Genomic DNA, 26,898 nt, shown 5'->3' with positions numbered 1-26,898 from the left:
GGATGATCCAATCGTGTGTGTGTTGGTGCGTTTTTTTTTATTCGGTTGGTGTATTTTCACTATTCTCAGGCCAGTCCAGTCCCATTTCTTCGTAAATATAACGAAGGTACATTGTTGTAATTTTGCAAGAAGTATTTTTGTAAACTAAAAAGATTTATCGGTTGTTGTTCTTAAGTGTTTCTGAAACATCTTTTTTTTTTTTTTTGCAACGTAAGGAAATTCATCAAAATGGAATCGCAAACCTGAAAAACAAATGAGTGTTTCAGAGCACTAATGCCTGTTTGAGAACATCTTGAGAACAATTGCGACCTCGAACGAAAACCGATGAGCTCACAAGAGCCGCTACCTCGGATGGACTCGTGTTGTGTTCAAATGTACTAATTGTGCATGGTTTTTGCAGCCGTCCGTCAAAGGCACAGCGGGGTCGATGCGGATTGACAGGCGTCATGGCCAACTTTGACCCCTCGCACATCTGTGCGGGGCAGATGTCCGGCCAGGATTTGTCATCTTGGATGCTAAGCTAAATGCTCAAAATGATAGCGTAACATGTTTATGGTATTGCAAGGAATTGTATCATATAATTTAACCTTGTTTCATTATTATTTGTTAGCATCCATTGTCACATGATGGGTGCCGCTTGCAGCATTTAAAAAAAGAAATGATGTATGTGTATATTACTTTGCCACTAGCGAAGTATTGACGGCTCACCAAAGACACGTGAACTGCATTCAATTGCGTTCCGACGTTTCATAAAGAGGCAGAATCTATTTATTTTCGGGATTCCCCAAATATAAGACGCACTTTTGTTCCCCCAAAATGAAGGCCAAAAGTAAGGGTACGTCCTACATACAGTAACTTAAAAATGAGGGAAAAAAAAAGATAAATAGAAGAAGCATTTATGTTAAAAAAATACTCAGAATAACATAAATATATATTGTAAACAAAAACATGTCACAAATAAAAACAACACACTATTTCACTGATTTTTAACCCCACGATAAACGAGGGCACACCCTTAATTATTTCAAAGTTAATAGGTCCTCCTCTTTAATTAACATAGACGTTTTATTCGGAATTTTCTTTTTAAGCGTTAGTTCAATAAACACGGTTTGACATCCTTAGCGGAAGTAAACATAGTTCGCTCTTATTGTGAAGCTCACAGTGTTTCCGGTTCCACCTGGCCCCTCGCTGACTTGATTTGGACTCCCTCTCTTTTCTCTCTCTCCGGTTGTCTCCCCCCGGTGCTTGCGAACTCTCCTACCTGACACCACAACGCGTCCGGCGGCTGAGGGGACGCGCAAGCAGGCGGGGGTCGCCCGGTCCTCTCGAACTTTCTTACCCCCGCCCCTCACCACCACCGCCCCCCATCGTTTTCTTTATTATTTCAACTTCCCTTGCCCCATTGCGGACTTACATCCATTTTTTTAGGAGTAAATATTTGTACATGTTTTGGGCTGAAACGGGGGGCTTCATGGAGCTCCGAGGCTCCCGGAGGAGCTCCGGGCGCGCGGCCGACCCGCAGTGACCGATGGACGGACGCTGCTCCCCGGTAAGCCCCGCCGAGAACTTTTCGCCCGAATCGGAGACTTTTCCTACGCTTGTTTAGCATTTTCTTCATATTCATGCGCCGGGATGTCACTTTTTGTGTCACACGTCTATGTTTAAAAACAAACAAACAAACAGTCATAAATATGTTTGTGCTGATTCCTGAGCACATTCATTGTGTTGTCTGACTGCAGTGGATTAATTGTAAGTAGAATATGGCATTAAGCATCGCATTCATCCTCTCTATGTAATAATCTACTTTGAAGGCTGTTTACAGTGCTGCTGATATCACGGCAAAAAAAAAAAAAAAATCACATATGCGCAGGATATTGTTTGTTTGTTTGTTGGTTTTGAAGTAGTGGAGTTGTGACGCCTTCTGATGGAATTTTTGATGGATTCATCATAAATTAATGCGAGTTTGACATTGATTGAAATTGATTTATTGCCAGCAAACAAACACACGTTGTAAGTGAACGTGGATTCGCTGCAATTTGACCCGGTTTTATTTGACAACAAAAGAGGCTTTGGCAGGAAAATAACACGGCTATATTGTGAACCCAATATCATCATCATCATGCATTAACATGAATTTGGTGAATTAGCATATTTCAGTATTTGGACGCATTTATCGTAATGTGTATGTGAGCATTGGTAAATCTTAAATTGGCAAGTTTTGTCGTACGATTGGCGCAAGTTAAAACGGATTTAGAAATCTGAATCATAAACTAATATGAATTTGAGAATGAAAACAGCTTTATTATGACCCAATGATTATATTTTTCTCATACATGAACATGAATTTAGCAGAAGATTGATGGCAAATTAGTACATTTCGATATATTTATCACAATATGTAGCTGAGCGAGAGGGTGAATTGTAAATTGGCAAATTTTCAAAAACTTGGCACTCAGGGCAACACAGCAAACTCAATTGCTGAGTTGAAACCAATGACAAGAATAAGCCCACTTAGAACCAAGCACATTATTTACTTTGAAGCAAATATTAATCAATTAGCAGTCAAAATGTCATTTTCGGTCATTTCAAACCAGATTTATGCCAATACTTTGCCAATTGGATTTTTCAAAATGGGGTTCAATTCAGAGCTAGCACTGCATATGTTAGGAATCAGGTGAGAAACTCAATGCCTTTTCACACAGGCAAAAAATGTACTAGGGTGAGAAAAGCGGAGCTTTTCGTCATGCGAACATTTGGGAAACATTGCCCCCTGGTGGTCGGATGACAAAGTGCTTGATTTGACCATTTTAAATGTAAAAAAAATCTTAAGTACTGTACACGGGATTCTCGGTGAGACGTAAATATACGTTTTTGGGTTTGAATGAGTTAACTTGGATTTTTTTGCACGCAAATTCGTCATAATTTATGTTGAATTTTTGGTGTACGCAGAACCCGGATAATCCTCACGATAAACGAGCACGGCTTAATTATCGATCGTTACGCGTTTCCTACGTCGAAAGCAAACGTCCGCTTTGGGGAATTAACCCGCTTTGTTGGAGACGCGCGAGAAGGTTTGAAGTCATTTGACAAAATTCCGTTGTAATTTTTGTCACAAGTTGAGTCGAGTGCGAGAATACGGCGGATGGCGTGCGGATGTTGTTGTTGCTGAAGCTAACGTGTACTTGTACGCCGCACGGCGCCATTGTCAGCGCCGTTTTTCAAGTCCTTTGAAAACATTCCTCGCTTCGGCGCACCAACATTGCATTCTGCTTTGTGTGTGTGGAATGGCTGACTGATGTCCACCCAACAGCTTGCATCGCATCCCACCCAAAAAAAAAAAAGAAAAAAAAGGGAAAAAGCCTCAAAGTGAAGCAGCTCTGGAATCCTCGCTGGCTTCCAGGCTCCATGCCCGCCGCGTCATACCATCACACACACCACACGCACGCCGCGTGAGTGTGTGTGTGTGTGTATAGTGAGCGCATCTCATTATGTCGCTCAGAGTCTTTTTTTAAAGCAAGTGCCAGCTCTCCTCGGCGACAAGTTAACTTGATAATAATTGGCCATACGCTTAGTATTACTCTTTTTATACTGCGTGTATTACGCTTAGGCTCAAGAGGTCACGTCGGGTTAACGTGGATTCATATTTAGCGTACTTTTTTTTATTGTATGAACAAAAAGCTGAAGCTAAAACTTCTGTGTATTGTAAGTCACAGTTAGTTGACTTGCACTGTATTTTGCGCACTATAAGGCGCACCTAAAAGCCTTGATTTTTTTTTTTTTAAAAGCTGATGATGCGCCTTATAATCAGGTGCGCCTTATATATGGATCGATATTGAGATTGGTAGATGGGGAAGGAAGTGATAAAGTAAGCTTTACCTGTTTCTTTGGTGTGTTTACACTTGAGCGAGGTTGCTCTTATTGACATTGACTTATTATGCTTTTGAGAGTTTAGAGTTATTATTGTTATTACTTTGAGTATTACTATATTGTGATTGAAAACCTTTTCAAATTTGTCATTCATTGAGGGTGCGCCTTATAATCCGGTGAGCCTTATATATGGAAAAAGTTTTCAAAAATGTCATTAATTGAGGGTGCGCCTTCTTAGTAGTTTAAGATATTTGGTATAAGGATGCAGGATAATGCATTTTACAGGGGGTGCATCACCACTGACGTAAACGATCATTTCAGTAATGTTATTTTAACATGAATTTATCGCAATTGAACAAATTTATCATAATAAATATGGACATGTTGCAAATCATAAACATACATACATTTATCACGATGGAAAACGCACTCTATCTTAACTCTCTTATCTCTTATCTTAACTCATATGAAGCTTTCATCTCGCATTGCGTTTGTGGTAATCGATCATAACTGAGAATATGGCAAGTATAACCGTCGCGCGCGAAGAGCGACGTATTTGAAGTTAATGTGGAATTTCAGATTTTTTTGCTAAATCAGCGCAAACGAACAGGTCCGCCCTTTTTCCAGGCGGCCCCGGTCATGACGGAGCCCCCGGAGGCGGAGCCGCGGGACGGGGGGGTGCGCGTGTCGCTGGAGGGCCGACGGAGGAGCGACGACGAGGAGGAGGCCAAAGAGGAAGAGGAGGAGCTGCCGTACCCGTCGCTGGCCCCCGTGGTTCTCTTGGCGCTGAGCCAAACCAGCCCGCCCAGGTCCTGGTGCCTACGAGCCGTATGTCACCCATATCCTTTCAAATGTGCTCAAACGCCCTCGGAGGCCCTATGCTCAAAACCTGGCCCCCATAATACAAATATGTTCCAACATTAAGTCAAGAAAGCGCACGAGTAGTTTGAGCGACTTTATTATGATGTCCGTTCATGACTTTTTCCCACGATGCAATGGGCTATATGCAAGGGCGAGTCAATAGCCCGCTGTGTTTTTAGCTTTTAGCCTTAGCTCGCGTTCAAACTATTTTGGCGGGCGTGTCCCAATGTCCCTGCAAATATGTACTTGTAGGCTAAAGGCCTACAAGAACGCGCATAGCCCGCAAGGTTATGTTTTAGCGTTTATTCCACGAGCGTGTCGGAAAATGTGTCCAAACGTACTTTGCGTGAGTTGGCCGGTCAAAAATGACGTAGCGCTACAATTTAAAGGCATTTCTTCGGCACTTTGATTGGAATGACTGAAAATGAAAACTAGCGCTCGGAACACGGCGGTGGTCGCCGCCCATCTTAATGTGTGATGCGCGCCACGTAAACACGCGGCGTGTTCACGTTAAGCCGGGCACCTCCGTGTTTAGTCCGCCTGTAAACACGCCAGGCGTACGGAATGTGTGTGTGTGTTCAGGTATTTCCTCAGATGCGTTAGCCTCGGGGAAAAAAAGATGGCTTGCGCTCCCTGATTGGATGTTTCCATGGCAACCGGCCCTAATGAATCTCCAGGGTTACGCATGCCTGTCACTGTGGCGTTGGACATTTTTTGGGGGTCACGAAACCATACTTCATTTGTGTGTGCGTGCGCGCGCTCCTGCATGAAATATGAATGACGTCGTTGAGTTGATTTAAATAAATGAAAGACAAAAAGTGCGGTAAGGGAGAAAGTAGTGACTTTGGCAGAGTTGCATAGGTGTTATTAATCAATCAATCAATCAATCAAATTTTATTTATATAGCCCTAAATCACCGAAGTCTCAAAGGGCTTCACAGAATGAAAAGAGGTCATACAGAGACATCTTTTCAATGTAAGGTACACAACAGGTAATAAGGTACAGGTAATGTGCTTATTACCGTGCTATTACTATTTGATTACTCCTCTCCCGGCTTCTGCAGAAAGCAAAAATGCGCCAGGAAAAGCCTACTAGAACAGCTGAATTTTATTTGTCACTTAACACGGGATTGAAGGCGATTGGTTGCTTTTGAACATAGATAGCCACAGAACAGCAATGAGGGGGTGTGCACACTTTTGCAAACGCATGATTTTTGCATCACGACATCGAAAAAAAAGCTTTCAAATGAAAAACTTGAAATGTTTTATGATTATCAGTGATGTCTTGCCTGTGCGGTTCAGAAAGTCTACCCTTGACTTCAAATTTGAATTTAAAACCCTACCCCAGGATTCGAAGCGCCACCTTGAAACCGTGTCGTTGGTTTTAAAGCCTAATCCTTTTTTGAAACATTACCATTAGCAGCAAACCCCGTGTAGACGTATCATTTCAAACTCCAACAGTGGTCCTAAACCCTCCTTTGCAAATTTACCCCCTTCTTAAAACCCTACTTTGCCACCCTGGCATTGACATGAAATCCTCAGTTGTAACTCTAACCCGTTAAAAAAACAAAACAGAAGGAAACAAAACTTAAACCCTAACGGTGGCTCCATACCAACTTTAAAAGCCTTACCCCAGCCTTGAATCCCTACTTTGAATCCCTGACATTGATGCGAAACCCTAATTTGTACCCCTAACCCTTAAAAATATAAACTTAACCCAAACCTTAATTGGAATCTAGCCTCCATTTGAAACCTTAATGGTGTCTCCAAACCCTACTTTGAAACCGGAATCTCCTTTTTGAACTGACATCGATATAGACCTGGTTTTGAAACCTTACCTCCAAACCATAACCCTCACTCGCAACTTTCGAACGCTAAATTGAAAGCTTCTTCTTACTTGAAGCCCTACTTGGACTTTGAAGCCTGAATCCCAGCAGGTCCAGGTACTTTTCATTATAGCGTGAGTAATTCCCTTTTATGCGCCGCACACATGCACGCGCACCCGCGAGCTGGCAGGGAATCTCCTCTCTTTGGAGGAATCACCTGGTTGCCTAGCAACTCTGGTGTGACGGCCTGACTTACGCTCGCATTTTGTGCCCAGCTCAGCTGCCGCGCACACGTGCGTGTATACGCACCGGCGGACATAAAAACCCTAATCCCTCGAGGCTCATTTGAAACCCCGGTTTTCATTTGATACCGTACCCAGGCCGGGAGATCTTCTTCGTAAACGTCAACTTTTGCTTCAGATCCCCGAGACTGCGATCCTATTTTACAAGCTAAAACGCTTCAAAACTTCATTTGAAACCCGAGCTTTGGCCCAAAACCCCAATTGGAAACCGCTAATATGCTTCAGACACACTTTCAAACGCTCCCGCAACATCACAAAGGATGCTTCAGACTCTGCTTTGACACCCTAAATTTGGCCAGAAACCCTCATTTGAAATCCCAATCCGGGTTTAAAACCCTACTTTGAAAGTTTCGAATCGTATGGTTTCAAATCACAAGGGCCAAAATTTGAACACCGGAAACCTTCATTTAAAACCTTTAGCCCACGTTTGAGACTTTACTGGAACATAGGCTTGAAACCTTGCCTTAACACCCAAAACATTTGAAACCATAACATTGTCTTAAAACACTCATTCAAACCCTTAACAGTAATTATGCTTCAGACCATAGTCTGAAACCCTAAATTTGCCTAGAAACCCAAATTCAAAACTCAGATTGAAACCCGAATTCAACCCTACTTCAAAACAAGGAATTTGCTTCAAACCACAATGTCTCGACGCCCTACTTTGATACCACAAACTTTGTTTTAAACCTTAACGCCATACCGTAAATTTGTCTCGAAACCCGAAATGAAAACCGCGTCGGGAACCCTAATCTCCGCTTCAAACCCTACTTTGACACCATTCAGGTGCACGATGCTTCAACTATTATCCATCTTCTTCCTGAAGCGCCGCTTTTCTGTACTGTTTCTTTAATGCGCACAGAAACGCACACGCGCGCACACATTCAGACGCGCTAATTTATTCATCAGCGCACGAAACAACGAAACGTTCGGGGTGTTTCCTTTCGTTTGAGGATGCGGACGCCGGTTTCCGTCACGTCTTTTTTCCTCGTCCTCCCGGCCTCTGATTTACCTTTCCCTCCGTCCGACTTAATTGGCTTGAGCGCAATGGCCGCCGGTGGTCTTCGTGGAGGCGCCGTCCGCGCGGTCCCACTTAAACCGGGCTGAAGCCGTCAGCTCGGTCCCCCCTTCCCCTTCCAATTAAGGTGATTGGCTGTGGCATGTTGCCGCGGCGACCACTTGACAGGGGCGGGGCCTAAAGGGGAAAGACTGTGATGGAGGGATCGAAATTTTAACGTACATTTTAACAACAACGCAGTTCCTTTTCAGCGTAGTAAGCATAAATTTTCTTAGGCGAAATTGAGTAGGTTTGTCATCAAAAATGGACCCCCCCCCCAAAAAAAAACAATGCTTCAAAAAAGACTGGAAGTCTTCTGGTTTCTTTTGGAGTAGCCATTTTTTTTCCAATTAGCGACACACAATTTCAACATTTCAAAGCAATGTTGCTTCAAAACAATCACAAATTTGCCCCGAAAAAGGAGCATTTTGGGCACGGCGGCCATATCGGATGACCTTCCACAAAACGGAGCGATCCAAAATGAAAGTAAATCCATACGTGTCCGGGACGCAATTGTCTCCGGTCCATATGTGCGCGGATGTCCTACTTTCCCCGGGCGCTTTTAAGTAAATGACAGCCACGCATGAAAAGCTCTTGAGCACGAGAGGCGCGGCGCAAAGCTCGCAAGTGACGCGAGCGGGTTTGATTGCTCGTGTCTGCCTGACCTTTCCCGCCGCGGGAAGAGGGACGCGGCGGCGTGCGGCGGACAGGGGAGGACGACATGTCTCCCGGCGCGCGTCGGGAGGTTTCGGGTCCGCTCCGCGGCCGAGACCTTTTGGGGTTGTTTACTCGGCTCGTGGATCCGTCCAGGGAGTGGAGATGCAGTTTTTCCTTTGGGAGAATCGTGAAAACGCCGTTTGATTTGTTGTCCATCCGTCACTCCATCTGTTTGTTCCATGTCATGCTCATTCGTTCATTTGTTACTTTTCGGTCTTTTTCTTGCGACTCGTCGGAGCTACCCCGGCGAGTCCTAGCGTGCTCGTGAGAGGACATCCTGGCCTTTCCGACGATGCCTCAAATTCACTTTGCTGAGACAGAAGGGACACGTTTGCCGCGGTCCCCACTTTGCCGCAAAAGCCAAAACGCGAGACACATACTACCGTATAGCGCTTCCTCCACCTTGCCGTCCCCCCGCCCCGCGGCTCTCTCTATCTCGGCGTTAATTATTAAGGGAAGTCGCAGTTTATCTGTCGGCCGACACTCGGGTTTCCGATACAGCTCTCTAACCCGCGGCCATGATGCGACGGGCCGCTCCGAGAGAGATGTGAGACGTTGGAGACGGCGGGGAAATTGTACGGCGACGGGTGTAAAAAAAAAAAAAAAAAAGAAAGGAAAAGAAAGCAGAAAGGCGAGGAAAGGAAAATAATTGGGCCCAGCCAGAGTGAGGGTGCGTAAAAACGGCGTGGAGAAAGTGCAAGGAGGAGGATAAAAGGGAGAGGACGTTCCCGCTTGTGATGTTGAGTGATGGTCCCGCTGAGGAAATGACTTCCCGCCTCATCCATCACTCGCACCTTGACCCCGGCCTGTCTTGCGGAGCTGGGCGGGGCCACGCGTGTGCGTATGCCACCTCGGTGGACTCGTTTTTTATGATGACACGCATACTGTAAGTAAGCACCTCGCCCGTAGCGCCGAATGGGAGTTTTAATATCGCCGCGGCGTAGGCTAATCGCTAGTTGAGGAAGTTGACGTCTGGATCTGGAATAGGAATATTTATGATGTCATAATTAGGGTGCTATGACTTGTAACGACCTTTGCACGACGGGAGTTCGGGCTAAACCGATCATCGAAGTCATTGAAAGGCTTGAATATGTCAGAAGTCGCCCGCTGGCGCCACCCGACACAAAAATTTCTATTGAGCCTCGTTTGCAAGTTGCCATTGAAAGGATTCATGCAAAAATCGGGAAAAATGCATGATAAAACATTAGCTTTTCAAGATCCAAAATATTTCCGATTTCGAATGGCAGTAAACGGGCCCGACGTGGGCTGGATTCGACTCGACCTCCGATTTGCAAGCGTGGCATATTGAAAGACGTCACGTTTTGACAACCCGTGCAATATTTTAGCCTCCTCGAGTTTTTTCTTTTTTTTAGTACGCTTTTTCCTTTGCTATCGCGCATCAAAAATTAATTAAAGCACAATGTATTTTTCATTTCTTTGCACGGGCCCTTGTGTGTTTGTCGTGCGTCCTCTTATGGTAGACAAATGTTTTCATTAGGCAAAACTGCAGTTCGGAGCTAAGTTTGTTCTCAAGTATTTAACGTGGAGTTTGCCGAAAATAAAGTGGACAATTTCTTGCTGGTTTCTCAGCATGGGTGCTTGAAGCTTTTGGTGTGTCCCTGTAATGATGGACATTTTTTTGCCAAATTTGATTTCAGTTGGAAAAACTGGTGTCCAAAGCAGATTTTCGTTGTTGTTTTTTGTTGTTGTTGTTGTTGTTTTTGTGCTAGCCTTTTAATTGACCCAAAACTGCTGGATTTAAAGCAAAATGTATTTTTCATTTCCCGACATGGGTCCCCGATCCTTTTTCGTCCATTATGTGGCGATTTCACACGGATGGCTGAAATTGCTGTCACGGCCCCATTCACCCGGTTTCTTCAAATCAAAACAACTTCCCGTTCCTTTTCCAGCACGGGCAGGAAAACCTTTTCCTTCGACAGAGTATGTCGATACGTCCCTCAAGACACGTTCGTTTGTCGAAATGACAGTGGTGCGCTTTCAGGAATGTCGAGCGGCGCCAAACGGTGACCAAGGTTTCCTAATAATTCTAATCTGGAAACATTCCGAGCGAGGCTGCGAAAGGCAGCGCTTCCTACAGCGTGCGCGAATGCGTGTTTGCGTGTGTTTGCGTGTGTTGCCGCGCATCCGCCGCGCCGCGGCCCAGACGAAGCCGATTGTGTTGTGAAACTCACAAGTCAGTTCCCACGGTGAGAGATGGGAGGTTCCCATGGCAACCCGAGCACAGGGATGACACTGGATTACCCTCTCTCTCTCGCCGTCCCTCTCGCTCTCTTTTTCACCGTGTCTTTCTGGCTGCCTCTCTCGCCGTGTCTCAAGGGTGATAAAGGATTGTGCTCTCATTAATTTTTTCCGCCCTCTCGAGAGAAAAGTGTCCACAAAGGCGACCGTGTGTGCGCGCATGTGCGCGCGTGTGCACACGAGTGCGCGGGGACAATCCGAGCGGTTGGGCGGGCGTCCTTGCAACGTTCTCGTCTCCCGTCCCACATTATTTCGACTCTTTTATTTGTTACCTTCATGTGTTTTTTTGTTGTTGTTTTTTTTCCTCTCCCTCTTCTGTTTATCACCCTGCCGAGTGGAACTCTTGTCTTGCGATGTGACAGACTTACTTCAAATGGCCCTCACTCGCTCGCCCCCATCAAACACCCCGTGCGCGTTTGATGCCGGCTGCTTTGGTAGGCACGAATATTAAAAAGTGTCAAAATGTCTCGTCGCCAGTCGCTAGGCTGTAAACCAGGCAGGTAGACTTGTCTGTCATGACTCACAACACTTATATTTTTTATGTATGATGTCGGTCGCCGTCGTTGGTGGAGGGTAGAGGCCAAGCAGTCCGCAAAAAATCCCACACTATTTGAAGGCCGTTCCAATGCAGTGGGGATTAAAAAAAAAACATTAATAAACATAAAAAGTAGACATTATCTATCTATCAATCCAGATAGCTAGCTGGATAGCTAGCTAGCTAGCTTGCTAGCAAGCTTGCGAGCTAGCCTGCTCGCTAGATAGCTGACAAGCTAGCCTATACCATCCATCCATCTATCTAGCTTGCTAGCTAGTTTGCTCACTCGCTATCCGACTAGCTATCTTATCTATCTATCCATCCATCCATCCATCTAGCTTGCTAGCTAGATATCCGACTAGCTACCTTATACATCCATCCATCATCTATCTAGCTTGCTAGCTAGCATGCTCACTGAATATCCGACTAGCTACCTTATACATCCATCATCTATCTAGCTTGCTAGCTAGCATGCTCACTGGATATCCGACTAGCTAGCTTATCCATCCATCCATCTAGCTTGCTAGCTAGATAGCCGACTAGCTAGCTTACCCATCCATCCATCCAACATTCCATTTCAGCCCAATAGCAGCAATATTATTTATGACATGAAGTTGTTTGCGAACGGCACTTTTGAGGGCGGACAACACTTGAATGCTTGTGATCATGAATATTTAGAAGGTAAAAATATCTCATCACAAGCCGTGTCCATTAACGTCCTAATTAAGTCTCTGATGTACCCGCTAGGTAAAATATACTTTTAAAACCTTTGATTGTGAAAAGGCTGATTTTGCTGCCCCGCGCTTGATGAACGCGGCTTACCCTTTGTCCCCGGCGTCCTCATAGATTGTTGGGGGGGGCGGGGCTTCATCGGCTCGGATATGGATCGGCGACCAATCAAAGAGCAAAAAAGTGATGAAGTGAGCAGGGAAGCTTAATGAATGCAGATTCTCGGGAAGCGGGTCAGAACGGGTCGCGGAACGCTTTGAGGAGTGTGAATAATAATGCGAATCATCATTTGCTGGAAGCCCTTGAAAATGATCGCCCGCCGCTTAGCCCAAACACACCAGTCGGAACGTTGACGTTCTCGCGTCAGACCTCGTTACCTCCGCCGAGGAATTAGATTTGCCATCTTCAGCAAAAAAAAAAAGACTTGGTAAATGAATGCCATTGTTTTTCCTCATTGTTTTGATCAATATCGTTAGTGTTCCCCTTCGTTGTCGGGATCGATAATTGCAACTGTGACCCTTGACCTTTCCGCCACCTGGTTTGAGCGCGTCAGCATCTTGGCCATCCTGCTCAACTGCGTGACTCTGGGAATGTTCCAGCCCTGCGATGACACACACTTCCTGTTGCAGGTAACGCACATGTCAACACGAGCGCAAGCTAATGGGTTCATGAGTTTTGTTAGGCGTGTCTCTAATGAGGAGACTTACCCCAAAATTCTCAAGACAATTTTTTCTGCGATCTAGCGCGCGTGGGATTTATAAGGCACACCTCCAATGAGCAGCCAATTTTAAGACTGTTGACACATATAAGGCGCATAAGGCACATAGAATAAAAGCCACAGTAGCGACCGGGGTTGCGTTACGCATCCACCAGATGGAGCTGTGCTCAAGCTTTTGAGAAAACTGAAGGCTTTTTTTAGCTCCGCCTAATTGTGCGGAAAATACGGTAATTGAAACACAAGAATGATAGCGTTTAGATTTTAAGCGTCCCGAATTTTGGAAAATTGTATTTAAAATTTGGTAGGCAAGTAGACCCACAAAAAAACGTCTAGAAGCATCCCTAAAAAGACACAGAAAGGTTGCCATTTGGGCCATTTTGGTTGGAGCCTGGCAATTTTTTTCTTAAACGTATTCATCACTCAAAATCAATTCCAGGCAATTCTCAACCGGTGGGCCGACTCGTCAAAACTCTCGCCGACTAACGATACTTTTCCGTGAGACTTTGATCCAAAATCCCTTCCCTCCAATCAATTTGCATGAATCCCCCGCGTGCGTTTTGCGCGTGTGCGCAGGCTCTGGACGACGGAATTTTTGTATTTTTCGCCGGGGAGATGCTGGTCAAGATGGTGGCTCTGGGGATCATCGGTCACAACGGTTACCTAGGAGACACGTGGAACCGACTGGACTTCTTCATTGTCATCGTGGGGTGAGTTTTTGACGCTTGTGTACGCGCGTGCGCACGCGTGCGCCGCTGACATTAAATAGCAGCCAAAAGTGTGTGAGCGCGCGTGTGTGGCGCGCAGACACTTGTTTAATGCCAGCGAAATGTCAAGCGTGCGTGCGCTGGCGCGTGACAGCTTTGCCGAACGCCAATGGGAACGGGCCGGTCCCGGGAGGCCCCCGCGATTCCCGCTCACAAGGCGTCGCGGGATTCCAAAGACGGGACGGCGCTTTCCGGCGCGTTCCCACCGGAATAAAGGGGTCGGCGCTCTCTCGGTCTTCCCCGCAGGATGTTGGAGTACTCGCTGGACGGACACAACGTCAGCTTGTCGGCCATTCGAACCGTGCGCGTCCTACGCCCGCTCAGGGCCATCAACAGGGTTCCGAGTGAGTTCTTCCGTTTTTTCTTGACCGTCGTTTTGATTTTAGTCATAGTAAACTAAAAATCTGATGTCACAAATGTGGCTCACGGAGCTCAAAAACTCACAGCACCTTGAGAAAATGACCCTAATTCCCCAAATATAAGACGCACCCGTGTATAAGACACCCCCCCCCCCCCCCCCAATGTTCCCATTTTCTATTGGATTTATATTTATCCAGAAGATATATAGCTGAAAGCTAGCTATCTAAATATTTATCATGGCTGAGCCAGAATGTGTTATTTGTCTCCAGTCTCTCCGATTGATTAATCTTCACGCAATGCTAGTAGCTGTAGTCGCAATGTAGTAGCTGCCATATTTGTAGTTTTTTGTGCAACGGGGTTCCTGCCACCCTCCTTGAAAAGTTCCTTCGTGTTATTTTATTAAGATTTACTGATATCCGGTTAAAATCTCACATACCTTTGTGCCTTCATGTACCTCTATTTGAAAACCACTGGTCTGGTATGCACAGTTCACATTTGTAAAATTGGACCAAAACGTCCCACAAAAAATTGAACCGCGCATACTGGACTTATGGTATTTGTAGCTATTTGGATAGCCAGCCGAGTTATTTTTCTCCAGTCTTTCTTATTGATAACTCTTGACGCAATGCCGTTTGGTAGCTGCCATGTTTGTAGTTTTTTGTGCAACAGGGTTCTTGCCACCTCCCTTGAAAAATTCCTTAGTGTTATTTTGAATAAGATTGACACCAAATCAGAAGGTAAAATCAATTTGCGCGTCTGTTGACAGGCATGCGCATCCTAGTCACACTCCTGCTGGACACGCTTCCCATGCTGGGGAACGTATTGGCGCTGTGCTTCTTTGTCTTTTTCATCTTCGGCATCGTGGGCGTGCAGCTGTGGGCGGGGCTCCTGAGAAACCGCTGCTTCATGGCGGAAGACGTCAAGACGTGAGTTACCGCCGCCTCGTTATTTCGCTCCGTTCCGTTCTTCCGTCGCCATTGTTGTCGTAATCGATGCGCTGTTGGAAAGTTTCCCCCGAGAGCACGCCCTGATTAAACGTCGCGCTAATCACCAATCAGAAGTATTGGTGGGCAGTGATTGATCTTGCGATTTGGCTTCTTTTTATGTTTTTCGAATCGTTTTAAACCGCAGGTGTCCCGGCCCGCCGCATCACTTTGTGTGGCCCACTAACTGCTAACTGTGCTAGCTGACTTCCAAGTTTCTGACTAAAATACCACATTTTCAAGTTGCCTTCAACTTTTACTTTTTTTTGGTTATCAATACTTATTTTATGAACACTTTTTAGTGGCCTCTGATGTCTGGTTACAGTAGGGTGCACTCTCCGCTAGTAAAAGCATGTTACTATCGTATTAGTGCAGTATTCTAACAAGCAGAATTAGAATACTGCGCCGACACATTAGTAACATAGCTGAATGCGTTACCGAGTGGAGAGTGCCCTCCGTTGGTGGTTAAAATAGCAGTCCGTGTACAAAATCTTCTTTTGTCCCCCTTTTTTTAACTGTGAGATTGCCCCCTAGTGCCTCGCCAAAAAACAACTGCAGATAAGCAGCACTGGACCATCAAGCGCACAAAGATGGCGAGAGCTCCCGTCGTTCAGCGGCCTCGTCGGTCTACAATTCTCTTTATTGACGACCGATCTTATTCTCAGCGCGGCCGAATGACTTTTCGGCACCTCGCCATCATGAACGATGGAGTGCTATTTTTTTGTCCGCGTACTCCTTTCCTTTTTGTCCAGAAACACAAAGAGCATCAAGCCTATGACGGGGCGAGCGTCCCTTTATTCGACGTTGGGCTTTCTTCTCGTTACACAGCCGCGCCATTAATCCCGCTAACAAGTGTTGTTGATGCGCAATGTGTCTCGCTGTGCGCTTACCATTGTTGTTTCAGCTAAATTGTCTATTTTTAATCCAGCCCGCATGGGGGAATACTGCTGACTGCGAACATCCATCTCGGAATAGTACGGCGAGAACACGCAATTTCATGAATCTTCTTTTTGAGAAAAAAAAAAGACATTCGGCGACTCCTTTGTTAAAATGTACTTGCATAAGCCCAAGAGGGGCCAATAGAGGAGTTTGGGGAAAAATAAAGACATCATTTTTGGGAGAAATGCAGCTCAATAGCAAATGAGTAACCTTTCCAGTATTTTAAATACATCAGCTTGAAAATGATTCAAAAAATTGTAAGCGTGGAGCTGCCACTTAGGGATAAACATTTTGGAGTGGCGCAAACGTTCAAACCTAAGCGCAAAATCAACATATTTGTAAACTTGTCATCTAAATTTCGCGTTCCATGTGTTCCAATGGGGAGAAAATTAATTACTTGTTGTGGTGTTTATAGGTTTATTGTTATGTATATTTGGCTTTTTTCACATGATGCGCTTGTGCACATGTGCACGTCAGTACACGGTAAAATTATAGGGGAAAAATGTTTGTTTTTAGCCTTTAGCTTCAATGCAATTTGATGCTTCTCTGCAAGTACATTTAACTGAATTTACAAATACATTCACGATATTGTACGTCCGATGCATAAGAAAAAAAAAAGTACTTTTCCAAGAATGAAAATGAGCTCAGTCAATCCCAATAAAACAATGTAAGTGCAGTATAGACAGTAGCTGGTTTGCTAGATTTTGCACGTTTGTTATTCAATTGCGCCGAAAAAAGTTGTTTTTCTTTCTGCTTTTCCAGGAGGTACAACATCTCCTTCCTGAGCGTTTACTACCGTCCGGGCGGCACGGAGGACCACCCCTTCATCTGCTCGGCGGAGCGCGACAACGGCATGCTGCGTTGCGCCGACGTGCCTCGACGCCGCGTGGCCGGCGCGTCCTGTTTCCTGCCGGCCGAGGACGCCCGTTCGGAAAAGGCGGCGGGCGCAGGAGGGGGCGGGGCCTCGTGCGTCAACTGGTACCAGTACTACAACGAGTGCCGCGCCGGCGAGTTGAACCCGCACAAGGGAGCCATCAACTTTGATAACATCGGATATGCCTGGATTGCCATTTTTCAGGTCAGTCTTCATAATGGAAACGAACTTTTTTAGATGCAAGTGTAATTGCACATTCATTGCAGTAGATGGCACCGGTGCTCCCGTGCGATTAAAGTTATTCTTTCATACAATTGTCGGATACGTAATACATACTTGGATGCAACGTTACGCTGAAGCGTACCTATCGTGATTTCATTTAACGTGGGGAGTTTAAAAAGTTGGACTTATTTACCTTAATGTGCGTATATCCCTATTTGTGAAAATCCGAATCTAAAACTTAACTTGAATGCACCGCATGCACTGGACACCGGACGATTTGATTATTTGATTCGCTTTTTCTCAGCATCCCTTATCAGAATTGATATTTTTGAAATTGTCTTTCAGGCGAAAGCTTTTTTTTTTTTTCGACCATTTTGGCCGAAAAATTTGGTAAAAATTCTCTAAATTCTCTAAATTCTCTAAAAATCTCTAAACTGTGTGACTTATTTTCTCTTTCAATTCATTTGCATCAATGCCCCCTACATATGGAAATATCCAAAACTTGACATTGACTTGAATGCACCGCACGCAGCGCATACAGTTTTTGTATGCAATTACCGCCAACACTGGAGACCGGAGTGGAATCGATTCACTTTTTCTTAGCGTCCCTAATCGGAGATTGATTTTTTTTTTTTTTTTAATTGCCTTCAGCTGAAAACCACCCAAAAAATGTTTGCCTTTCCCTCAATGTGCCCTCTCTATATATGAAGATTTCCAAAACTTGGTTTGCTCATTGCGACTAATCCTGAGACGCGTTCCGGTTAAAAAAACAAAACAAAAAAACAACTCTTCATCTTGAACTGTTGTTATGGCAATGCAATAGTCCTATTTCAAGGTCAATTTCTTTGGTAACGTTCCATTCTTAAGCATCAAACATGTTTGAAAAGAGTCCTTGTAATCCTACAAGGGACCGGAATACGACCCAGGTTGACGCGCGCGCGTATGTGTGCGTACTCTGCCAGGTCATTACTCTGGAAGGTTGGGTGGACATCATGTATTACGTCATGGATGCCCATTCTTTCTACAACTTCATCTACTTCATCTTCCTCATTATAGTAAGAACACACACTCACACTGCTGCTTGAGACGTGAAGTATGTGACAAGCTAAAGGCGTCGCGGGGTCGGCGTTATGCGGCGTTATGCGGCGTTATGCGGCGTTATGCGGCGTTATGCGGCGTTATGCGGCGTAAGCTTATTGCCGCCGCTGGATGTCAAATGAGACAAAGGAGGCTTAGTTATGCGGCACGTGCTTTGATGCGCTACGCGAAGCCCCGCGCTGTTGTGAGCGGACCCGTGCCAGGCGACGAGGGGATTCGCTTTCCGTCCTGAGGGTTTGCAAGGATATATGGCATTTTGTTGAAGGGCCTTTAAGAAAACAACAAAATCAGTAGCCCCGGAACCAACCTGATTGGTCTTATTCGAAGCAATCCAATGGAAACAACAACTAGATATTTCTCAACTTTTTGTTCACAATAGGTACTAACTACTTATTTGTGGCATTTAAAGAGATACTTCACTTATTTGGCAATTTTTAGCAGTAAAAAGTTCATTTTCTTTTTGAGTACCATACAGTTGGACGCTAAGCTAAAATGAGCTAAACGGTGCGATCAAAAGTTTGCGTGACAGAACGCCTATTACCTATTGTAAACGAGAAATGTTTGGAATAGGTACCAACTACTTCTTTATGGCATTTAAAGGGATGGTCAACTCATTTGGCCGTTTTTAGAAGTAAATAGCTTATTTTTATCTATTCCTACTACAACTCCTATTTACTCTTTTAGTAACAGTTGTTTTTAGACACTCCTTTGGTCTAAAACTTGAAAATATGTTGAAAAAAAATATAACTAAAATGACGTCTTCGGTAGCGAGTGAGTTCCCGTCGGATCTTTCGTAAAAAAACGACACTTTGGATGTCTCCCGACGTCTCCGACGTTTGCCCTTCCCAGGTGGGCTCCTTTTTCATGATCAACCTGTGCCTAGTGGTCATCGCCACCCAGTTCTCGGAGACCAAGCAGCGCGAGCACGCGCTGATGAAGTCGGAGCAGCGCGCCCGCCAACTCCACCAGTCGGCGTCCACGCTAGCCAGCGATAGCCAGCCCGGCAGCTGCTACGAGGAGATCATCCGCTACCTGGCGCATTTGGGGCGCAAGGCGTGCCGCCGCTTGTCCAGGTTGCTGGCCGGCGCCGCCGCCGGCCTGCGCTGCGCCCGCGCCCCGCGGCGTCGCCGGGACCGGGGCGTGGCCGAGATGAACGGGCTGGCGCACCGGCATTCCGGGCACGTTGCGGGCGACCTGTCGCACCTTCATCACATGTATCATCAGCGGCATCCGCCGCCGGTACCGGAACGCCGCCTGAGTAACGGAGGCTTTAATTACCCCGTCATATCGCCACTCCTCACTCACCTGGATGCCAAAAGCCCGCGTCGCAAGGGATCGGTTACCATGGAGACTGTCAACAGGCTGCCGCAGCTGGAACACGGTAAGGTTTGACAATTGGTGTCTTGGCTAGCAAGATTTGTTTTGTGCATTTCTCATGCTTAGAGGAATCTATCTATCTATCCATCCATCCATCCATCCATCCATCCATCCATCCATCCATCCATCCATCCATCCATCTATCCGCCGCTAGCTAGCTAGCTTGCATGGTAGCTAGCCGGCTATTGGCTAGCTAGATAGCTGCATGCGAGCTGACTGGCATGCTTTACATTGTTGCCAAAGTGTGGGTGCGCCCTTTACACAGTAACATAGAAAACACCAGAATTTGACCCCAAAATGAAGGGTGCGTCTTATACACAGGCGCGTCTCATATTTAGGGAATCAAGATTTTTATTACACAGGACAATTTAAAATTTTGGAAGTTGAGCAAGGGTCATAAAAGTTGACATGATTTGCTTGAGTTTGACCATTCACTATTTTCTATTGCGACCTGTTTGCATTGGGCCCAGCAGATATGAAAGGGTGAGGTCATGTTTCAATTCAAACACCAGCGCTGTGGCATTTGACATGACACTTTTCCCGTATCGTGCGCGTTGCCATCTCTCTGTTCATCATTTATGAAGATCGCATCATTATTTGACTTCTGCTCGTAAATGCATTATTCAAGAAGATGCACTTGTTTTTTAGTGTATCGCCGGCTTACGATGCGCATTAGCACGGCGGACGCGCCCCGAGCCGAAACGCAAGCTTTCATTACGTTTTATGTTATTTTTAATGACATCTTCAAGGAGAACGCGCAAGTTTTAGTGGCTTACGCTACAATGGGCGCTAATGAACAATTCTCTGAAAAGCCCATTGAAATCATCCTGGTGTATCCCAGTAATAAAGTACTGTTAAGTACCCAGCGTTCAAACCATTGTTTCACTGTGATGACAGTAAATAAAAGATGCGCTTATTCATTCGGTGTCCCCCTATAGAAGATGATATCGACTGAGTTTACGCTCCATTGTCACTCATCCTAATTGGTTGAAAGCTAAGTAGCGGAGAGCAAACAGTGCACTACAGGATCTGAGGAGGGACATAATCCCCGTCGCCTTACGCAAAGAGGATTTGACTTTTGAGGCTCAATTCCACAAGTGGCTACAGAGACAAAAGCCAACGCGCAAGTGGATAAGCCGCAAAAGTCCGATTAGTACAATTACCTTTCATGTAACTGTACTTTTTATTCCTAGGCCTGTTCGGAACGCTTTTCTTCGGAGACCGTTTACGTCTCGCTGGCCAAAATCGTACAAACAGTTTTCATTTGAAGCCGCAGATTATTTCAATTTATGAAATGTATTGCTCGGCCCGAGCCTGAGGTATCAACGGCTGCCTTTATCCAATCTTTTGTCAAATCCGCCATCCTATCAACTTTTCAATCGAGTAATCCCCGCTCCTCAAATTGTTTTAAAAAAAAAAGCTACTGAGGTTGAACGCGCGTTTTTACCTTGAATGAATGGCATATTTCAAACCTATTTTCATATATAGGGCGCAATCCATTATAAGGCGCATAGAATAGAAGCCACAGTAGTGGCTGGGGTTGCGTCATGCGTCCACTAGATGGAGCTGTGCTAAAGGGAATGTCAACAAAACAATCAGATGGGTCAGTCAAACTTTTCCATCAGAAATTAAGAATAAAGATGATTTGAAATATATATGATATAATATGATCTGAAAAATATTTAAAAATACCTCTTGATTACATTAAGGAATGTTTGGGATTCGGGGGTTGCCAAACCTTTTCACCCGAAACTTTTCTCTTCTCAGACGGGGGGCTGGGTTAGTTTGCAACAAAAAGATTGCAGCGATGTCTGAACGAGAACGTTTATTGTTTTCCAGGACGCCACACATAACCAAATATTATTAGCCTTTCTAGAATGTCACATTCTATGCTATCGGTAAGTCTCAATTGTATATTCAGAAAAAAAAGAAAAATGATTCAATTAAACATTAAACTTCAATTTTTTAAATCCTAATAGCAACCAAAACGTATTGTTTTGTTGATTTAAAAACAGTTTTTCGATTTATTTGATGAAATTGCACTTTCTTGTACAAAAACATGTGGCAATTTTAAATTGGTTCAAAATTGGAGCATTTATTGTATAGCAGATCAAAATTACAAACAGGGCATTCAAAAAATTCAAATTGTAAAAAAAACACATTCATAATTGAAGAATATACATTTACATGCAATTAGGTTATTTGATCCCCCCCCCAAATAAACGAAAACTGGCGGTTTATGCGCTCCGGACTATAAAGCGCACTGTCAGCTTTTGCGAAAATGGAAGGCTTTATGTAAATTGGCGATTAGCATTAGCATGCTAGCGACCCAATTCAAGGCCAGCAAACGCTAACGTTTAGCTCGCGCTTCCATTTTGTCGAGAAGTTCCACGGCATAGTTTTCCAAAATATGGTCGATTTTGAGCATCATGTCAAACAAGCAAAGATGGTTTGTAATTTTCGCTCAAGCTAGCGTACGCCGCGTGTTTTCCGAAACGTCCAAGTCAATTTGGAGCCGTCGGCGAAGCCAGCGTTAGCGTAAGCTTCTCTAACGTTCGCCGCCCTCGGGCGGGAGCTTTCCACGTGGTGTCGAGCTTGCGTACGGTTACACATGACAGAATGACTTGATTGGATGGAGCGCCTCGTCGCTCTTCAGGGAAACGCTCAAGAAGCGCTAGCTCGCGCTGGGTGACGCCTGTATTTTTTTCTTTTTTTTCACCACAGCAGCGTTTTCCTTCTCTTTTTCCTCCCCTCAAGCTGCTCGCTAATGATTGTGCACAAATGTGCCTCACGAGTCACGCACACTCACACTTCTAATAAAAGCCCCCCCGCCCCTCCTGCCCCCACCCAACCTGTAAAGAATCCCAACAGCAGCTTCCATGTTATTGCCTTTTTTTTTTGTTTTCGTGCACCACTTCTAGAGATCACAAGATGGTTTTTTTTTTGTTTGTGCTAAAATAATCTTAAATAAACGTAGTACGTTTCGTACCTAAGATAATCAATATAATAAGATTTAAGTAGTGTGTGTGTGTGTGTGTGTTTGTTGAATTGCTTAAGTACCTAAAGTCATAGATTACTTTTGTATTTCTAGTGCCTAAATTAATCTTTTCATCTAGTACTTTTTTATACTTAAATCTTATTATTTCTTGATTACTTTAGGTACTAAATGTACTGAAGTAATCAATTAGTAGTTTACATAGAAAAAGTACAAAAGTAATGAATCGCTTTCGAACCTAAAGCGATGGATTATTGTATCTGGAACAGCAATGTTTGTGTTTTTGTGTGTACTTTAGTACTTAAAGTAACAGATTATCTTTGTATTTTTAGTGCTTAAAATAATCTTTTGATCTAGTCCTTTTTTATGCTTAAATCTTATTATTTATTGATTACTTTAGGTACTAATAGCAGCTAATGAAATCAATTAGTAGTTTAGGTAGTAAAAGTCCTAAAGTAGTTGTTAGTGGTAGTAGTAGTAGTAGTTGATTATATAATAAATTGCTTTAGTACCTAAAGTATAGTACGTTTGTAGTTTTAGTGATTTTTTTTCATCTCGTACTCAATTTGCACTTATATCTTAATACACCAGCCGTTTTTGGATTTAGGATTGAATATCTGGACTATTAAAAATCGTTAAAAAAATGTCTCTGGGATTAAAAAAAAAACGTAAAAACACGTCTTTGGGATTGAATGAGTTGAACGCGTCTATTTAACTGGTAGACGTGGACTCGCCAGTCCTGATCACGTTGTGCTTTTTGCGCAGGCGCTTGCGCGGCCCACCCGGCCCCCCCGTTGCCGGGCGAGGTCCCCGCGGAGCCCTCGGCGTGTCCGTACTGCAGCTACTACAATCAGTTGTGCGAGCCCCAAAACCAGGCGGCGGCGGCGGCGGCGGCGGCGGCGGACGAGCCGCGGCGAGGCCCCGTGGGCGGGCCCCCGCAGCCGCCTCGCCGGAGCCCCGGGGCCCGGCCCCTCTGGCGGGCGTGCGCCCGCTGCTGGGCCGAGCTCAGGGCCAAACTGGAGCTCATTGTGGCCAGCAGATACTTCAACAGAGGCATCATGATTGCTATTCTTATCAACACGCTCTCCATGGGAATTGAGTATCATGAGCAGGTATGTGTGCGTCTGCGTGTGTGTGTATATGTGCAGCAAAAAAAAAAAACGGCAATTAAATCTGTTGATGGTAAAAAATTTTTTTGTCAAACTCAAGGCCCGGGGGCCAGATCCGGCCCACCGCATCGTTTTATGCGGCCCGCGAACACCCGCTATCGTTTGGATAACGATAACAATACGCGTGAACCCGATTTGGCCGAAATTACGACACGGATTGATCCGGTCCCATCCGGTTGCAGTTCAGTCCGTCCGATTTCAATAAGACGATCGCAATGCGCTCAAATGACATTTCGATTCGGAATCGAACGTTGCCCTTAAGTTATTATCGATATTGGTCCATCTCCAAAATGATCTGTCATTTTGAAGGGAAATTTTGCGTATGAAAAGCACAAGGTATCGATCCCCGGTATCTTATCGGTGACCGGATGTGAGTTGTCACACTGGTATCCGTATGAAAAAAAATAGTATCGGGCACTAAAAAATCGTATCGAACAGTAATCTTTTGACGGTATCGTAACCGGCGTTTTCACTCAAAGACATGTTCGCGGTTTGTCGTTCTATTTCCTGAAAACGTACAGTAGCATCGATGCGAGACGGGCGAAAAGCGAGCGCTTTCCCGACCAAGAAAAGACAGCGCTCAGCGCGAGCGTCCGATTGACGAGGCGTCCCTCGCCCGCGCCTCCCGGCCCCGCGATCCGCCATCGGCGCCACGACGGCAAAAACGGACGTGTTAATGACGCGCGTGCCGGATTCAATTCAACGCACGCCGCAATCAACACTTGCTCGCAAGAGCTCGCTCCTGTGAGCGTGTGTGTGCGCTCTTTGTTTTTGCGGCAAAATGAGGACCGAATCCTGGGTTTCACTGTCTTTGACTGGACCATTTTGCTTGAGCTTTTTTTGAGGGCCAAGACGATAGATTTGATTGAAACTATTCAAACAAATTTAGGGTTGGGGTGTTTTGTTGAGGTTAGGGACGCGTGTGTGTGAGCGCGTCCTTGGTTTGTGCCACAAGGTGGGGACCGAATCCCAGCTTTCACTGTCTTTGAGGGCACCGTTTTGGTGGACTTCATAAGGTCACGAGACTGGATTTTAGAGTATATGTTTGAATGGAGTTTTGGTTGAGGTTAGGGTAAGGGTTACGCCGTCACTTTTAACTGTTAAGCTTATGATTCGGGACTAGGAAGCGTGCCATGTCCCCGCTGCGATGGAAAACCCCCCTCCGAGTGTGTGAGCGAGCGCGCACGTGTGTAACTCATAAGACCCGAAGTGTTAATTAAAGCGTGACCCTTGGACAAGAGCGAGCGAGCGAGCGAGCGAGGGTGAGACAGTGGAAGTGGAGTCGCCGAAGGCTTGATGATTTGCTGAGGGAAGATTGCCTTTTTGGCCTATTTACTCATCTGTAAGACACTTCCCGCGGTTTTCATCTCAGCAAGGAAAGCTACACCGCTCGCACTGTAATATTAAGTACCGGCGCGAGAAAGGTCAAAGATCTCGCAAAGGCGGCGCAATGTTAATTATTTAACGCCGCGGGCCCACGAGGTGTCGCCTGGATTTTAAGGTCGGGTATTTTTCTTGACTCATCGCCGACAGAATCGAGTTTAATGGTTAGTTGCGCCGGCTAAGGATGTTTAAACTCATTCAATCCCAAAGACGTATTTTTACTGAAGAGTCCAAGACATGAAACCCAATCTATTTATTTATTATTTCAAACGTTTCAAGCCCAGACATTTTTTATTCATCAGTCCAAGACATTAAATCGCTACTATTTATTTGTTAATTGATTGATTTATTCATTTATTTATTTAACACTTTTTCAAGTTCAGACATACTTTTTTTAAGCCTACAAGACATGGAATCACATTTATGTATTTGTTTGTTTGTGTGTTTGTTTGTTTTCAGTCTTTTCAAGTCCAGGCATATTTTTATTTTGAAGTGTCCAAGACATGAAATTGAATGTAATTATTTATTTCTGTATTTATTTATTTATTTCAAAGTGTTTGGCTAAAAGGTAATAATCAACTAATCAATCACTTTGTTACCTATTCTATTACTTTAGTACCTAAATACCTAAAGTAATGATTTTACTACCTAAAGACATCACTTTAATTTAGTACCTAAAGTAAATAACTTTTGCTTCGGTATGAAAGTAATTATTACCATAGTACTTAAGTATGTAAAGTAATTGATTCATTTAGCAATTAATGACGCAAAGTGATCAATTCCCTAGCGCCAGATTTTTTTTTAAAGTAAATTTGAAGAATCTCGCAAATTTTTAGAGAAAATAAAATTGGCATTGTATTACATGTATGGTATTATATGTATTGTCATGCGCTTGTTGCCAGCGATTAGCGGCCTGCAGCGGTGAGCCGCACCGGATGCTAGTAGCATTAGTGGCTAGCACCGCTCAACCGTATCATCTATACTGGCGAGATGCCGTCAAATTACTTTTCAAACCCAGTAAATGACACTACTGAAACAGTTGCCGTTCCTACTGATCACTACTGAACGACGCGCATACTCAAATGTGCCGTTTTAGCTAGCAAAAATCGCTATTGCGCTTTTGACGTTGTTACGTGTTACAAACCAAATGAATCGCCCGCAGCTTCTTCCTTCTTTCTCTTGCTATCAATTTTCGGTTTTCCGACCCGGCCTAAAAGGTACAGTCGGACTTTGACTAATTCTGTAGCATGGGCGCAGCTTCCTGTTTTGACAAGCGCAGCTTTTGACGGCGCGCGCTGCTCACGTTTCCTCATCTCAACGCACGTGACCTCGCTGTCGGTGTTCCGTTTAGTCTGAAAGAACTCAGAGAGCGCAGAGGTGTCTCCGGAGAACATCCGCAGCACCGCCAGATGTCACATCCGCACGTTCTCTAATAAATAAACGTCACCTCCTTCCACGTGGCGTCTTCCTCCAGGAGCTCCGTTCAACACAATTACCGCGTGCGTCTTTTCGGACTCTGTACGCTACACGCGGAACAAACGTTGTTTTCGCTTAAGGTTGGCGCTAAAATGTGAAATGTATTTCTCTTGTACAAATTGGAATTATGCAAATGTCGCAAAGTCCAGATAAAATTAATTGAATGCCAGCTACCAGTTTGGTCCAATTAATTCCCCTACTTAAATTTGCAATCGCATTCCTTCGCATGCCCCACATTCCTCAAGGGTACAGTATATACAGTATGCAGTATATGTATTTAAATATATGTACTACCTGGTACTGTCAAGCAATGACGATTCAAAACGTCACAATTTTCATGTTGTACTATTTTCTATCAAACACACTTACCGTATCTATACAGTATATC

The 26,898-nt window shown here is 44.7% G+C and overlaps 1 protein-coding gene across 2 annotated transcripts in view; it reads left to right on the top strand.

Annotated features, from left to right (window-relative positions):
• The window catches only part of LOC148421694 (voltage-dependent T-type calcium channel subunit alpha-1H-like), a 56,004-nt gene that overhangs the window by 5,155 nt on the left and 23,951 nt on the right, over positions 1–26,898 (top strand). The window contains exons 1-10 of one of the 2 annotated variants that reach the window (XM_088419107.1): positions 1,262–1,549; positions 4,495–4,706; positions 12,688–12,781; positions 13,444–13,577; positions 13,881–13,978; positions 14,761–14,920; positions 16,679–16,994; positions 17,975–18,067; positions 18,960–19,491; positions 23,248–23,594. In XM_088419107.1, the coding sequence (XP_088275233.1) occupies positions 1,529–1,549; positions 4,495–4,706; positions 12,688–12,781; positions 13,444–13,577; positions 13,881–13,978; positions 14,761–14,920; positions 16,679–16,994; positions 17,975–18,067; positions 18,960–19,491; positions 23,248–23,594 (2,007 nt within the window). In that variant the 5' untranslated portion in view covers positions 1,262–1,528. Of the gene's footprint in view, positions 1–1,261; positions 1,550–4,494; positions 4,707–12,687; positions 12,782–13,443; positions 13,578–13,880; positions 13,979–14,760; positions 14,921–16,678; positions 16,995–17,974; positions 18,068–18,959; positions 19,492–23,247; positions 23,595–26,898 lie in introns of those variants that run through there. The other variant, XM_088419106.1, reaches the window with a different exon arrangement.

The sequence above is a fragment of the Hippichthys cyanospilos genome, chromosome 7 (assembly GCF_059441005.1).
Source record: "Hippichthys cyanospilos isolate Australia breed blue-spotted pipefish chromosome 7, RoL_Hcya_1.0, whole genome shotgun sequence".
Taxonomy (NCBI): domain Eukaryota; kingdom Metazoa; phylum Chordata; class Actinopteri; order Syngnathiformes; family Syngnathidae; genus Hippichthys; species Hippichthys cyanospilos.
Note: the sequence above shows the minus strand (reverse complement) of the source record. Positions and strands in the feature narration are given on the sequence as shown.